A 15,114-nucleotide genomic window follows, 5' to 3' on the forward strand; every position below is an offset into this window, starting at 1 on the left:
AGAGAGACCCAAGGAGCTGAGTGCCTGGGTCCCTGTCCTGGCTTTGTGGGAAAGAGCAGGTGAATTCAGATCCTCTGTGCTTCCACTTTGGTAGAATGGGGCAGGGCTGTTTAGCCTCTGAGGGTCCATAGCTCTGCTCTGGCTTTTCATGACAGAAGAGACAGTCTCTGGAGCATGATATGGTCATGTTAGAGACAGAAAAACTAAGGCACAAAAGAAAACATGTTGCAGGTCACTCAGGCCTCAGTGCCAAAGCTGTCATCAGAACCTTGAAGGTGGCCGGGTGCGGTAGCTCACCCTTGAACTTTGGGAGGCTGAGGTGGGTGGATCACGTGAGGTCAGGAGTTTGAGACCAGCACGGTTAAAATGGTGAAACCTTGTCTCTACTAAATACAAAAACTAGCCAGGTGTGATGGTGGGTCCCTATGATCCCCGCTACACAAGAGGTTGAGGCAGGAGAATTGCTTGAACCTGGGAGGCACAGTTACAGTGAGCTGAGATCATCCACCCTCCAGCCTGGGTGAGAGTGAGACTCCATCTCAAAAGAACCCAAAAACCTTGAAGGCTGCTTCCTACAGACTCACCCTGTGTAGAGAAGCAGCATAAAGAAGATGTGTGCACTGGAAACAGCATTGGTTCTACCTCTCTGGCCTCAATCCCCTGGTCTGTGAGATGGGTCCTGGGCAGGGCGATCTGGCAAATAGGAAACCTGAGTTCTGGTCCCAGCCCTGCCACTTTGTCCTGGGACCAGTTACCACTCCTGTCTTTGCCAGCAGAGCAGAGCTATAATGCCCCTCACAGGCATGTTGTGAGGACTGAGATCATTGATGTGAAAGTGCTTGGTGAACTTGCTTAGATTCAGGAAGTGGTAACAGTACTGCTGCCCCCATGGCCTGGAGTTCCAGCCTTCAGGTCCAACTAGGCCTGTGTAGACGACACTTGCCTCCTCAGAGTCAACAAGTGTCTTATGCTTCCCTTCTGTGCCAGGGAGGTTTCCCTCTAAAGTCTGAGCTTGGGTGGACAGGTCCAGGCTTATGGACAGTAGGTAGCCAATTCCATGGAATGCCTTCAGAGGTGCCAGAAAAGGCCCATGTTCTCCAGATTACTTGGGACTCCACCATTCAAAGCTCATCCACTTAAGGTTTTTTCTTAAATAGGAGTTCAGTAGCATTTTTGTCATTTAAAAAATTACCATGGGCTGGCTGAGGTGGCTCACGCCTGTAATCCCAGCACTTTGGGAGGCTGAGGTGGGCAGATCACTTGAGGTCAGGAGTTTGAGACCAGCCTGGGTAACGTGAAATCCCGTCTCTACTAAAAATACAAATATAAGGCATGGCGGTGTGTGCCTATAATCCCAGCTACTCAGGAGGCTGGGATTTGCTTGAACCCAGGAGGTGGAGGTTGAAGTGAGCCGAGATCGCACCACTGCACTCCAGCCTAGGGACAGAGCAAGACTCCACCTCAAAAAAAAAAAAAAAAAAAAAAAAAACATGAAGGCAGCAAAAGATGCTGAGATGAAGACTCTGGGACCACGGCCCCAGGAAGCATTTCAGCACAGTAGTCAAAAGCATGTGGGCTTTGGAGTCAGACATACCTCTTCTGGATCCCAGGTGTGCTGCTAGCCAGCTGTATGCCTTTGGGCCTCTCTTGAGCCCATTTGTTTTGCTCTTTTGAGACGGAGTCTTGCTGTATCACCCAGGCTGGAATGCAGTGGTGCAATCTAGGCTCAGTGCAACCTCTATCTCCTGGGTTCGAGATTCTCCTGCCTCAGCCTCCCAAGTAGCTGCGACTACAAGCACATGACACCATGCCTGGCTATTTTTTTGTATTTTTAGTAGATGAGGTTTCACCATGTTGGCCATTGTCTTGATCTCTTGACGTCATGATCCTCCTGCTTTGGCCTCTCAGTGCTGGGATTACAGCTGTGAGCCACTGCACCCAGCCTGTGCCCGTTTCTTAAAGTGTCACAGGCCTTTCATGGAAACCGGATGGTGAGGTATGAAATAGTCTGGGGCAAGACCCAGGTGGAGCGGGGTGGTGAGAGCTGCCCTGTTCTGAGAGCAAGTCCGAAATTGGAGGGCAGGGCCAGGGCTGTGAAACTCCTTAACTCCAAGTCTCCTGTAGGGCAACAGGAAAGCCTACTCCTTATAAGGCTCTGAAGGAAGCCTGGGTCTCAGGCATGGAAGTCCCTTAGGAGATTTCTATTACCTCCATGATCTTCGGTGCTACCTTGAATTAGGCAAAGCAGGGCTTATCATAGGCCTACTTAATAGGCATTAAAGGGTTGGGGACCAAAGAGAAGTGATCTGTGATCAGAACGACTGAGGCCCACTGGTATGTTTTTCAGTGGTTCTTACCACTGTTCCCAGCTCATTGTCCCAAGGTCACGCCCAGAACCACAATCAAGTTGGGTAGCCGAGGGTCTATTAAGGCTGCTGCATGAACCAGTTTGCTCACACCCATCTGGTCTGTTTGGCTTTGATACACACCTAGCAAACTGCCCGTCCTTCCTCCAGTCCAGAGCAAACAGCCTGCCTCACAGGATTAGTGTGAAAAGGTACATAATGCCGTGGCCAGGTCCTCCATATATGCCACCCCCTGCAGCCTGCCTGGGCTGCCCGTCACCCTTGCTGTGTTTGCCACCTTGTAGCATTCAACCCTGTCCCTCCCAGGGACTATGGAGCCTCGGCTCAATTTGTCAAAAACTAAGAAGGAGGAAGCTGAAGAATCCTGGGCCCTCATTCCTTCTCTAGGAACCAGTTTAACACCATAGCCCTCAACCCAAGCACTGAAGGGTCTAGCCTCGGGCTCTGACCACTGGCCTGATGAGAAGAGGAAGGAGCAGTGGCATCAGCTGCTTGAGGCTGAGGAATGGGGGAAAGTGGTCGTGTTCTTAGGGCCTGGCTCCACAACTGTCAAACAGGCTTCCCCAAGGAGCCCAGCATTGGTCTCTGGGGGAGTCCAGAAGGGGAAGGAGGACTGGGTCCCGGTCCCAGTTCAGCAGCGGACTTTCTGGGTGTTCTTGCCCGCATTGCCCGAGTCAGGCCTCAGTTTCTTCAGACACCTACAAGCTAGGCCTGAGTGACAATTCTAAGGGCCCAGCCCTACAGGAGATGCCTTTGGGATTCTGGGACCTCAGTCTCCACTCCTTGAAATTGCAGTGGCCCTGCCCACCTGCCTCTGAGGGCAGGTGATAAGAACAGGGATAGAGAAGCTGAAGTCCTGGCTTCTTGTGGTCTCCTTCGATCCCTGGTGGGGTTGGGGCAGGTAGAAGGAGGCTGTGGGGTGAGACTCCAAATGGAAAGTGTCCTGGTTGGGCACAGTGGCTCACGCTTGTAATCATCTCAGCACTTTGGGAGGTGGAGGCAGGCGGACTGCTTGAGGTCAAGAGTTCGAGACCAGCCTTGCCAACATGGCGAAGTCCTGTCTGTCTGTACTAAAAATACAAAAATGAGCCACATGCGGTGATGTGTGCCTGTAGTCCCAGCTACTCAGGAGGCTGAGGCAGAACTGCTTGAACCCGGGAGAGGGAGGTTGCAGTGAGCCTAGATTGCACCACTACATTCCAGCCTGGGTGACAGCAAGTGAGACGCTGTCTAAAACAAAAAGCCACAATGGAGTTTCCTCAGGCAGAGACTAGATGTTTGTCTGCCCTGCAGCCTCAACCCAACTTCTGCATAGTCAGGGCCTGTCCCACCCAGTTCAGTAACACTTCCTCTATGGGTGTGCCTGGGGAGGGTGGAAGAAGCCTGACTTGCTCTCACGAGGTCTGGGCCTTTGGACGAGGGTGGGTCTTCCATTTATAAAATGGAATAAAATTAAGTTGACAGGATCTAAGAATCTCATGTGCCTCTAGAACTGCAAGAGATGCAGGGCAGACAGGAGCACTCTCATTGTGCTGATAAACAGGCCTGGGGTTGGAATAGCAGGCACGAGAGTACCAGATTCTGAGTAAAACCTCAAGTAGCCTGGCAAAGAAAGGGGAGGTGACAACAAAGCCATGGGTGGCTCCGGGACTCCTTATTTAGCACAGGGCCTGGGTCTGGAAAGAAATGGACTAGATGACCTCCACGGGCTGCAGATTGGATGCTGGCGGTGGAAGGTGGGTCCTCCCCTGCCCACCAGGTACCAAAAGGGCCACTGGACCAAGACCTCTGGTAACAGCTACAAGAGAGGGAGGAGACACCAAGGTTGAGCTTGCTTTATGGGTGACAAGTGGGCTGGGCTGTGGGGGCAGGACAAAGATTCTGGCTGAACTTTCCAAGGGACTGGGGGCTTGGGATCCAGGCTGGTACCAGGCCTCCCACTAGCACAGAGAAAATGTCAAATGTCAGTTCCACCAGCACAGAGACAATGGGGAGATGAGAATGTGGAGAGAGGAAAGGTGGTGGGTAAAGGAGTGGAAGGAAGAGGTGGAGAAAGAGGGAAGCAGGGGAGGGAAGGAAGAAAAGGAAAGCATAGCCCGACTAGAGCCAAAGCCAGTCAGCAGCAGGAAAGGATCAGAAGGGAGCCTCTCGGGAAGTGCAGGCAGCCATGAGGGCCCGTTTCAGCTGCTCATAGGTGACAAACATCACCACGTTCCAGGATCCCAAGCGGAGAAAGGAGGGCATGAACCTAGAAGAGAAAAAACACAGGTCAGGGAGGCACCTCCACCTCCCACTTCCCTCACTGGGCCTGGTAACCAATCCAACCCAGTTTCTGTCCCAAAGGAGGCTGGGAGGACTCAATGAATTGAGCTCACAGCTGCCTGGCTATAAGCATGAATTCCCTGAGTCTACATTTTAACACCTAAAAAATAGCAATGGTAGCAACTCTGGGAGGAAGGAATTAAGGGGATAAGTGAAATGCCAGGACCAGGATCAGAAATAACCTGACACTTGGTTGCTACTCACTTCCAGGTGGTTCTTTACCACCTGTGATAGACATGCATAGCCAAGAGGCCTGGACTGGGTGGGGAGGATCAGAGGCTCACCCTTTGTAGAAGGCTCGGGGCCCCTCCTTCTGGAGCATGGTAAGGGCACAGCGGCCAGCGCTGCTGTACTGGCCCAGGGCAGAGTTCATGTATCTCGTCTTGACCACGTCTACAGGGGAGGCGATGACAGTGGTACAGAAGCCTGCCCCAAAGGCAGAGGTGAAGTGGCATGGGAGGTCATCTGCCAAGGAGGAGCAGGCAAGGCGCAGTCAAGATTCGTCACTCATCATTCCAGAAGGGAGGAGAATTTAAGTAGCTGTTTTCATGATTTTAAAGACAGACTGGGCACAATGGCTCACATCCATAATCCAGAACTTTTGGAGGCCGAGGTGGGTGGATCACTTGAGCCCAGGAATTCAAGACCGGACTGGGCAACATGGCGAAACCCCATCTCTACAAAATATAAAAATTAGCCAGGCATGGTGGTGCATGCCTATGGTCTCGGCTACTCAGGAGGCTGAGGTGGGAGGACTGCTTGAGCCAGGGAGGTCGAGGCTGCAATGAGCCATTAATCACACCACTGCACTCCAGCCTGGGCAACAGAGCAAGACCCTATCTTAAAAAACAAGAGGGCCGGGCACAGTTGCTCACACGTATAATCCCAGCACTTTGGGAGGCCAAGGCAGGTGGATCACTTGACGTCAGGAGTTCGAGACCAGCCTGGCTAATGTGGTGAAACTCCGTCTTTACTAAAAATACAAAAATTAGCCAGGTGTGGTGGTGCACATCTGTAATCCCAGCTACTCGGGAGGCTGAGGCACAAGAATCACTTGAACCCAAGAGGAGAAGGTTGCAGTGAGCCAAGATTGCACGACTGCACTCCAGCCTGGATGACAAAGTAAGATTCGCAAAAAACAAAGAGACAGGGACTCCAGCTGAGACCTCTTTTGAGGACCTCAAAGAGTCATTTTGCCAATCTAGCCTCAGTTCCTCAATGTGCAAAGTGGAAATTTCATCCCACTTGGCTTCAATATGGCATATAATCTTACTATCCCCGCAAAGAGCACATAGGATGAAAAGATGTGGTCTTCTGGTGTCAACTAGACTCCCATACCTGCTCTTGGCATGGGGAAGCATGAGACCCAGCACCATCTACCTTATGACTCACCTGTCATGAGGCTGGCTTTCAGAAGGGTGTCCTTGATGAGGTCATATGTCACTAGCTCAGCACAGTTGACAATGGCATTACGAGCAACATTGGGAGAGGTCCCTGTAGGACGGGGGAGATCCTGTGTGAGACCAGGGAATCAGGGAATAGGAAAAGGGGAAGGAAAAACAACTGGTACATACCTTTCCAAAGGCCCCGGAACCCTTCCTCTCGGGCAATGGTCTTGTAGGCATCAACGGTACTTTGGTATCTCCGACCACCTCCAGCCCGGGCCTGAGCTTGGAACCGGACCTTTACCACATCTGTGGGCTGGGCCACAGCAACAGCCAGGGCACCTGTGGTGCTGCCTGCTAGGAGGCGGCTCCCAATGCTGGCATCTGTGGGTGAGCCATGGGGTCAGTGGCCAGCAGGCTTGCACTCGTTTTCTACCTCATCTCTCCTCACCAAAACCACCCTGTCACTGTCGTCTCCTGCTTTTGAGAACATAATCCAGAAGCTTCTGGCCTTCTACAAGCTCTTGCTCTAAGAACTCGCATCAAACAAAATATCCCTATGAATGTCTATTCCTTGCTAGGGACATAGCAAGGAGTAAGACCAAAATGAAATTTAGTGCTTTTTTTCATAAAACATTTTCATTTACTTGCTCATCAGCCCTGAGAAATCACAACCATTTCCATCTGACAAATGTGAAAACCAAGGCTCAAAGAGAAGTGGCTTTCTAAGGAATGGGACTCTTAAGACTTGGGATCTCATGTCAGTTTTATTTCTTCCTGCCATGTGATCTTGGGAAAGACAGCCTTTTGTTCTGGGCTGTTTCTTCATATGCAAAACGGAAGGTTGGCCTGCATACTAAGGAGGTGAAAGGGAAGAATGCTGGCCTCGGAGGCAAGTGTCCTGTTTTCTGGCTCTATACTGTGTGCCCTTGGCCAAGTCCCCCTCTACCCATTGCCTTCCTGCCTCAGTTTCTTTATAACACTGGGATGATACTGCCTACTCCCAAGGTGGTGGTGAGGACCGTTATGGGATGATGCCTTGCTCAGAGCCTGGCATAGCCCCGGTGCTCAGGAACTATGTGGAGAACCAGGGCCCCTTCCAGTTCTCTGTTCCTCTGCTCTTCCTAGGGATCACGGGGCATAAGACCCTATATGGCTGAATGAACTAAGATCAATCATCACTGAGAAAAAAGGGCCAAGGGGCCTATGGCCATACTCACGTTCAGAGCCCTTGGTGTAGAACTGTTTGACAGAGTCATAGAGGCCGATGCGGACAGAGGCAAAGCTCATTTGGCGCTGCAGGCCAGCAACCAGCCCATTGTAGAGGCTTCGGGGGCCTTCAGTACGCACCATGGTCAGAATGGTACCCAACACACCGCGGTATTGGGCACTGGCTGTAGCATGCACTGGTCCCTGACTTTCTCCTTGGATCTGCAAGGCCAAGACAGTAGCTACAGGGATAGGTAGGCTGTCCTTCCCACCTCCAGCCACTCCAATGCTCCAAACACCCCACTGCCCTTTGAGGAGGGAACAAAATAGACACCATCAAGACCCCCAGGCTTCATCTCCTCACCTGTAGCCGGACTTTAGCAGTATCCAGAGGAAAGGTGATGAGATCTGCGATGCAGGCAGCTGTGCCAGCCCCAAGAAACTTCACAGTGGCAGTAGGGGGCACATCTGTGGCCTTGAACCCAACCATGATGCTGATTTCTTGCTACCTCCCAGGAGATGGAGAAAAACTGGAGATGGAGGCACCTTTAATCAGCAACAAGACGAGACAGAGGAACTCTGCCGGAATCTGCCAAGAGGAGAAAAGCCCCATCAGCCACAAAGGTCCTCAGGCCCTCCCTGCTCACCATCCCCAACCCCACCTTCCTTAATAAGCACCAAGTCTCTCAGTAAGCCTCCAAGTGGCCTCATTAGGGAAAAGAGATGTGAGCTCAAGAGGTACTCAATTAGGCACTGGTGAATTACTGCTCAAGCAGTCAAATACTTCATGAAGGGCTCCCTCCCTTTCACTACAAGGAAAGTCTGGATCAGAGCTCTCCTAGCACTGCCTCATGAACAGCCACTGGACCAGCCCTTTTTTTGCTGGATGCAGAGATTTCACTGATGATACCCACATTCCTGCTTCTGTGACCCATGTGGAGAGCTGACAGAAGTGGAGAAAGGTTTCAGCCAGACGAAGACCCGACAGGCACAGACCCACTGTGTTATGTTCTGGATGTCTAAGCAGGAATGGTTTCCATGGGTATGGAATTTAAGTCAAGAAGAAAAGGGGCCGGGTATGGTGGCTCATGCCTGTAATCTCAGCACTTTGGGAGGCCGAGGCAGCGGATCACCTGAGGTTAGGAGTTCAAGACCAGCCTGGCCAACATGGTGAAACCCTGTCTTTTTAAAAAAAAAAAAAAAAGAAGAAGAAAAGGAAGGGGCCAGGTGCAGTGGCTCATGCCTGTAATCCAAGCACTTTGGGAGGCTGAGGCAGGTGGTTCATGAGGTCAGGAGTTCGAGGCCAGGCTGGCCAACATGGCAAAACCCCGACTCTACTAAAAACACAAAAATTAGCTGAGTGTGGGGGCAAGCGCCTATAATGCAAGCTACTTAGGAGGCTGAGGGAAGAGAATTGCTTGAACCCAAGAGGCAGAGGTTGCAGTGAGCCAAAATTGCAACACTGCACGCTACTCTGGGTGACAGAGCAAGACTCCATCTCAAAAAAAAAAGAAGAAGAAGAAAAGGTAGGTACGAGATGACTAAATCAATCCCTTCCCAGACCATCAGTCTAATTTTCTCCTCCAGTTCCCACATAAGGTAGGATCTCTAGAGTCATTCTTTTAGCAAGACTGCTTTGCTGGGCAGTGGTTCACTGAATGCAGGAGATACTATCTACCCTGTAGGAGGCTGTTAGGCACAAGGGGTGGGTGGGAAGATGATTCAAGCTGCATTTGGGGCTTACCGAACATAACTCTCAAAATGCAAAGGAAGGAACAACTAATGCCATTGGTAGAGAAGGAAGAGTGGGTGATCAGAAAAGACTTCTTGGACTGGGTGTGGTGGCTCATGCCTGTAATCCCAGCACTTTTGGAGGCTGAGGTGGACAGATTGCCTGAGCTCAGGAGTTCTTGACCCGCCTGGGCAATGTGGTGAAACTCCGTCTCTACTAAAAGTACAAAAAATTAGCTGGGCGTGGTGGTGCGTGCCTGTTGTCCCAGCTACTTGGGAGGCTGAGACAGGAGAATTGCTTGAAACCGGAAAATGGAAGTTGCAGTGAGCCACGATCATGCCACTGCACTCCAGCCTGGTGATAGAGCAAGACTCTGTCTTAAAAAAAAAAAAAAAAAAATAGCCGGGCGTGGCAATGTTTGCCCATAGTCCCAGCTACTTGGGAGGCTGTGGCAAGAGAATTGTCTGAACTCAGGAGGTGGAGGTTGCAGTGAGCCAAGATCGTGCCACTGCACTCCAGCCTGGACAACAAAGCGAGACTCCATTTCAAAAAAAAAAAAAAGACTTCTTGGGCTGGACACATGACTAACGTCCATAATCCTAGCACTTTGGGATGCCAAGGTGGGAGGACTACTTGAACCCATCAGTTCAAACCAGCCAGGGCAACAGTGAGGCCCCATCTAAAAAATATAAATAAGTTAGCTGGACATGGTGGTGCATGCCTATAGTCCCAGCTACTTGGGAGGATTGCTTGAGCCCAGGAGGTTGAGGCTGCAGTGAGCTGTGATTGTGCCACTGTATTCCAGCCCGTGAGAGAGTGAGATCTTGTCTCAAAAAAAAAAAAAAAAAAAAAAAAAAAAAAAAAAGTAAGGACTTCTTAGATAAGATAACATTTAGCTGGGTGATTTTTGGGGCTAAGAGTAAACTCTAGGGCACTAGACTCCTCCTGGCCTAACGTGATGCAGAGAAAAGGGCTCTCCATTTTGTTTGGGCCAGTTTCCTTTCCTCCAACATAGGGGGATCCACACGTACACCACAAGAGAGGCAGGGATGAGGGGTACAGGTCAGGCTGTGAAGAGGATAAGGGAAACCAAAAGCCCCATTTTGTTCTGAGTTGGAACCACACCCTCCTCCACTGCCACAGGAGGAAGTGAGCCCAGCACCCTAGTGGGGGAGGGTGACCTGCTTCCTCCCCCGAGCTTACTTCTTTGACTTCATTGGAGCAGCCGCTTTGAGTCCCACCTGACTGCCCTTGTTGCTGGGGAAGGGAGTCAGCTGTGAACACAGAGACCCACGGAAATAAAAAGCTCACCCAGCTTCCTCCTGGGCTTCTCACTCCAGGTGGCTGGGGCAACCAGGGAAACAAAGATACCATAACAACTGCACTGGGACCTCCTACAGAACAGGGCCTCACCTTATTCCTCTTTCCCTCCAGCTTGCCCATGAGGCTCAGTGAAGGCTGATGGGCAAATAACAGAGTGGGTTGATCAAAGTGCTCCCAGACTCCCCAGGTTCCCTGCTCTGACACTCCCTTTCCCCAGGAGGTGTTCCACAATTCTCCCCACCCCAATGCCCAGGGCTCTGTATTAGCTCCTCAGAGTAGCCCTGCAAGGTGGCTGCCCTTACTTCCAAGAGAGATGAGTAAGCGCCATACACACCTACAGGCTCCAAAGCTGGCGGTGTTTGCTTTGCACTGCTGCCCAGCTCCTCATTTCTTTCCTGCTGTTTTCTCAGCCTCAGGCACAGGCAGGGCCTTTCACAAGGAAAGTTCTCTTGAGCTGATTAAACAGTCCTGAGAAGGCTCAGGCAAATGGTATCCCTTCTCTGGGCATCAGAGATACGATAATGAGTCTATCACATTCCTGACCTTGAGTTGGGTTGCAGGGTGTTGTGAAGGCCAGAGAAGAAGACCCAGCTGTTGCCCAAAGACAGGTGCACAGAGGTTCAGCTGCCATTCTGATTGTTGCCTTGGGCTTGTCAAGTCAGGTCCTTCAGAGGGTGGGTAGGGGGCCCTACTAACAGCAATTAAAACGCAGGCCTAGAAATAATATTTTACAGTCCCCAGCAAATAACCAGTTTCAGAGCTGCAAAAGGCTGATTACTAATCTTGGTCTCAGGGACAGTCAAAAGGTAGCACCAAAAATATGAAGTTAGAACAATAGGTTCCTGTCCTAGCTCTGCTGCTGGCTCCCAGAATGACCTGGGGCCAATCACTGTTCCACGTGGGGCTCAGTTTTCTCTTTTATAAAATGGGGACCAACATCCTTGGCTTATCCCAGTTGGCTGAAGGGCCAGAATGAGAGTGGGAGGTGTAAGAGTGCTCTGTGAACTCTCTGAGAAGAGCCACTTCACTGTGTGGGGTGGGGGTGGGGGTGGGGATGGTAATTATTTTTGTTAATGTCCTGCTGACTACTGCTCCTAGACCACAGGGCTAGGAGGCAGCAAAAGATCTCTTCCTTGGACTGGACTCTTACCTGGCTTTATAAGGTCTCAGGGTGAGGTCTCCAAGATCAAGCTTCTCTAAAGGTGTCCCGTTCTTCAAAGCTGCCAGTGGCTATCATGGCCCGATCCCCTTGGTTTTCCATAGAAAATGGCTGGGAGACGAAACACCTAATGGTCATACTATGAGTCCTGTGGGTGAGCAGAGGAGGAGAGTTTAGAAAGGGCCACCTGCCCCAAGACACACAAGCCCACCCAGTTCATGCTTTGGAAGCAGGTGGGGACAGGGCCCATCTCACCCAGGGACTGATTAAGTGCACACACTGGAAAGGTGAACAGGGGGCGGAAAGGGGTCCGAAAATGAACTTAAGTACATTCCCCACCCTCACCCTATCTGCTTAATATCACAAATTGGCTCTCGTCCAGGCTTCTGCTTTTGTAACACTCAGTACTCTAGATAAGCACCCCCCAGTATAGTCATCAGACTTTGGTGAGTGGGAGAGTTGTGAGGGGATCACGATGGGACAGACTCTGGGAATTGGCTAGGGTCCAGGTGGGGCTGTGAGGAGGTTGGAGGGGCTGGGAGCCGGCCTTGGAGAGGCCAGATCAAGCAGCTCAAAGCCCACCAGAAAAAGCCCCCAAGTCCTGGGAAAGGCGGTGCAGGAACACAGCCTGGAGCCGCCTGGTGAGGGGGAGGTCATTCTGGTCATCGCTGACCGTCCCCATCCAAGGCAGGGTTGGACATCATGGTGGAAAGGAACAGCTAACTGAACGGGAGAGGGAAAGAACAAAAGGGAGTAAGAAAAAGAGTGAGAGAAGAGAAATAACCAAGGACATAAAGGACTAGTACAGGCCGGACGCCGTGGTTCACATCTGTAATCCTAGCACTTTGTGAGGCCAAGGCGGGTGGATCGCTTGAGCTCAGGAGATCGAGACCAGCCTGCGCAATATGGCGAAACCTCGTCTCTACAAAACACAAAAATTAGCCAGGCGTGGTGGCGGGCGCCTATAATCCCAGCTACTCAGCAGGCTGATTGCTTGCACCTGGGAGGTGCAGGCTGCAGTGAGCCGAGATCGTGCCGCTGCACTCCAGCCTGGCGACAAAGCGAGTCTGTCTCAAAAAAAAAGAAAAGAAAGAAAAGAGTACAAACTTGGGTGGCAGAGAAGGGAAATGGAAAAGCGGGCAGCGCACGAGGAACAGGTGTGGGGGGGCGCAGGACTGGGGCCAGGCTCACCGGGCCGTAGGGAGAACACGAGAGAGCGTGCGGCTTTGTCTGTCGGCTGGCGGAGGGCGCGTTGGGCGAACGTGGACGGAGTCAACCAAAGCACGCGCGCGGCGGGGCTTGTGGGGCTGTAGTGCGGCTCCGCGCAGACGGCGGCGCAGCTTAGGTCTCGGAGGCGGGGCCTAGGGGAGTGGCCTGCGGGTGGGCGCGGGGCGGGGCCCAGGGGTGAGGCCTGCAGGGCGAGGACGGTCCTGCCAGCTCCGCCTAGGGTTCTCTGCGTGCCTTCCTCCACTCCTATTTCCGTGCGCCCCGATCACCGCGTTTACTCCTTCGTTCCCCCCAGATAGCCGCTCCCTTGCCACTCCTCGCCTCTGCCTCACACTCTTGGGCCGCCAACCTCTTTGTGAGGATGGCAAGACTGACGGCCAGAAAGGAGTCTTCTCCAGTCACACACCTCTTTGCCTCCCAGCCAAAGCAGTTTCTAACAGGGTCCAGCAGGGTCTGGTCTAAGTGCACTTCCTCTTTTATGGGCCAAGCCCTCGACCCCCACGCAGGGCAAACCACCTACCCTCCTGCCCGCGAGTTCACGGCTGGCTCCTGCAGGGCGGGGCGGGGTCTCGCGAGGCCTCGCTGTCGATTGGTTACAGCCGGGGCATTGTCGGAGGAAGGACCCAATCAGAATTGCAGCAGCAGGTGGACCGGTAACCGACAGCAGCCGTTGAGCGCGGCTGGGGTTCGCGCATTCTTTGGCGGTGGAGCGACCTGGTCTTTAGGGACCCAGGACACTAAAGGCCCCGCCGGGGCGGGACACCTCCGTGATCTCACGCTCCCAAACACAGACGAGCAAACGGGCTGGCGCCCCGCATGTGAAAAGGCAGAACGGGGACCAGGCCAGCTGCTTGTCCAGCCCGAGGATGAGAAAAGGAGCCCGGAGATGGACCAGGCTTGGTTCGCCTTTAATTGGCTGACCGTTAATTACGAGTGGAAATGGCCGACGCGTAAACAGCCTACACTTGGGCCCCGTGGCCGGAACAAACACGTGCATTTGGGGCGTAGAAGGCCGGTATTAACCTCCAGTTTACATTGAGGAAACTGAGTCCCAAACACGTTCAGTCACTGCCTGATATCACACACTGGCAAGCCCTGACTTACACCCTGGTCAGGCCGGCGCCGTGTGTGTTTTCACCAGCAGAAGGGACTGTCAGGGAACGGCTGAGGGGACCAGAGTTGGGAAGGGCCTGGATAATTATAGCGGAAAACAAAACAAAACAAAACAAAACAAAAAAAACACGCCCAGCGCATGATCCTGGCAGAAGCAGCGTGGAAACAGAAGTCACGGCAGATTATTTCGGTCATGATGAGATCTTGCCATGTAGGTAAAAAAAGAAGGGAGAGAGAGAGAAAGACAGAGAGAGAGCAAGAAAGAGAGAGAAGGGAAGAAAGAAAAGAAAATAAAGAAAAGATGATTTGTGGCACTGTGGGTGTTCCTCCGCCAGCTTCTCTAGCTTTTGCACTGAGCTCTGGCTGGCTGTGCATTCCGGGGAGGCTCGGCAACTTTGTGGTGAGATTGCTGACCAAGAGCAGGTCAGATGCAAAATCCAGCAGACCAAAAAGTGTCCCCCTGGCTATCCGAACGGAAGAATATGGATTCCAGAGACTATGTACTTACTGTTTATCCTTGGCAAAAGAGACTGTTAAAAGGATGATGTGTGGACACCCAAAAAGGGAAGTGGAGATCAAGCATGAAGTCCTTAAGAAGAAGTCCTCTTTAAAAAAAAAAAAAGATGTGTTTAGGGTTTAAAATACTTTTATTATTTATTTATTTTTTGAGACAGGGTCTTTGTTGCCCAGGCTGGAATGCAGGTGGCGTGGTCTCAGCTCACTGCAGTCTCGATCTCCTAGGACCAAACAGTCTTACTTCCACCTCACTAGTAGCTGGGACCACAGAGATGAGCCACCAAGCCAGGCTAATTTATTTTTTTGTAGTGACAAGTCTCCCTATGTTGTCCAGGCTGGTCTTGAACTCCTGGCCTCAAGCAGTCCTCTGGCCTCAGACTCTCAAAGTACTGGGATTACTGGTGTGAGTCACTGTGCCTGGCTTCAAGAAATCCTCTTAAATTCTTTTTTGGGAGGCAGATGTGAGCAATCCTATAGACATACAAATGCTGTACCCTTGGATTTTTAGCAGCTTGCCCAAGACATAAGATGTCCTGTGGACACACTGGAGAATGTATGGGTACAGATAACTATATTTTGAAAACTTGTGGCCAGGTGAGGTGACACCTGTAATCCCAGCACTTTGAGAGCCCGAGGCAGGCGGATTGCCTGAGGTCAGGAGTTCAAGACCAGCCTGGCCAACATGGTGAAACCCCATCTCTACTAAAAATATAAAAATTAGCTGGGCATGCTGGCGGGTGCCTGTAGTCCCAGCTACTTGGG

General features: G+C 51.8%; 1 protein-coding gene across 2 annotated transcripts; it reads right to left on the minus strand.

Annotated features, from left to right (window-relative positions):
* Nucleotides 1-4,186: 4,186 nt before the first annotated feature.
* UCP2 (uncoupling protein 2) lies at nt 4,187-13,261 on the minus strand. Of its 2 annotated transcripts, none has more exons than XM_064365283.1 (8): nt 13,244-13,261; nt 11,488-11,644; nt 7,647-7,871; nt 7,294-7,504; nt 6,263-6,457; nt 6,081-6,182; nt 4,973-5,153; nt 4,187-4,614 (listed from the first exon to the last, which is right to left on the minus strand). In XM_064365283.1, the coding sequence occupies exons 3-8, from the start codon at nt 7,770-7,772 to the stop codon at nt 4,500-4,502; spliced, it is 930 nt and encodes a 309-aa protein (XP_064221353.1). In that variant the 5' UTR covers nt 7,773-7,871; nt 11,488-11,644; nt 13,244-13,261; the 3' UTR covers nt 4,187-4,499. The 2 variants fall into 2 exon arrangements, with proteins under 2 accessions (XP_064221353.1, XP_012312381.1); XM_012456958.2 differs by lacking the exon at nt 13,244-13,261 and adding an exon at nt 12,688-12,810.
* Nucleotides 13,262-15,114: the final 1,853 nt, after the last annotated feature.

This window comes from Aotus nancymaae, unplaced genomic scaffold, assembly GCF_030222135.1.
Source record: "Aotus nancymaae isolate 86718 unplaced genomic scaffold, 86718_ANA_hifiasm-v0.15.2.pri h1tg000059l, whole genome shotgun sequence".
Taxonomy (NCBI): Eukaryota; Metazoa; Chordata; class Mammalia; order Primates; family Aotidae; genus Aotus; species Aotus nancymaae.

What these genes read in the sequence shown, in the direction of transcription:
- UCP2 (XM_064365283.1), bottom strand. Translation starts at nt 7,772, where the DNA reads ATGGTTGGGTTCAAGGCCACAGATGTGCCCCCTACTGCCACTGTGAAG. An exon ending in CTGCTAAAGTCCGGCTACAG is followed by an intron (nt 7,505 to 7,646) that starts GTGAGGAGATGA and finishes TTGGCCTTGCAG; the next exon opens with ATCCAAGGAGAAAGTCAGGG. An exon ending in CTACACCAAGGGCTCTGAAC is followed by an intron (nt 6,458 to 7,293) that starts GTGAGTATGGCC and finishes GCTCACCCACAG; the next exon opens with ATGCCAGCATTGGGAGCCGC.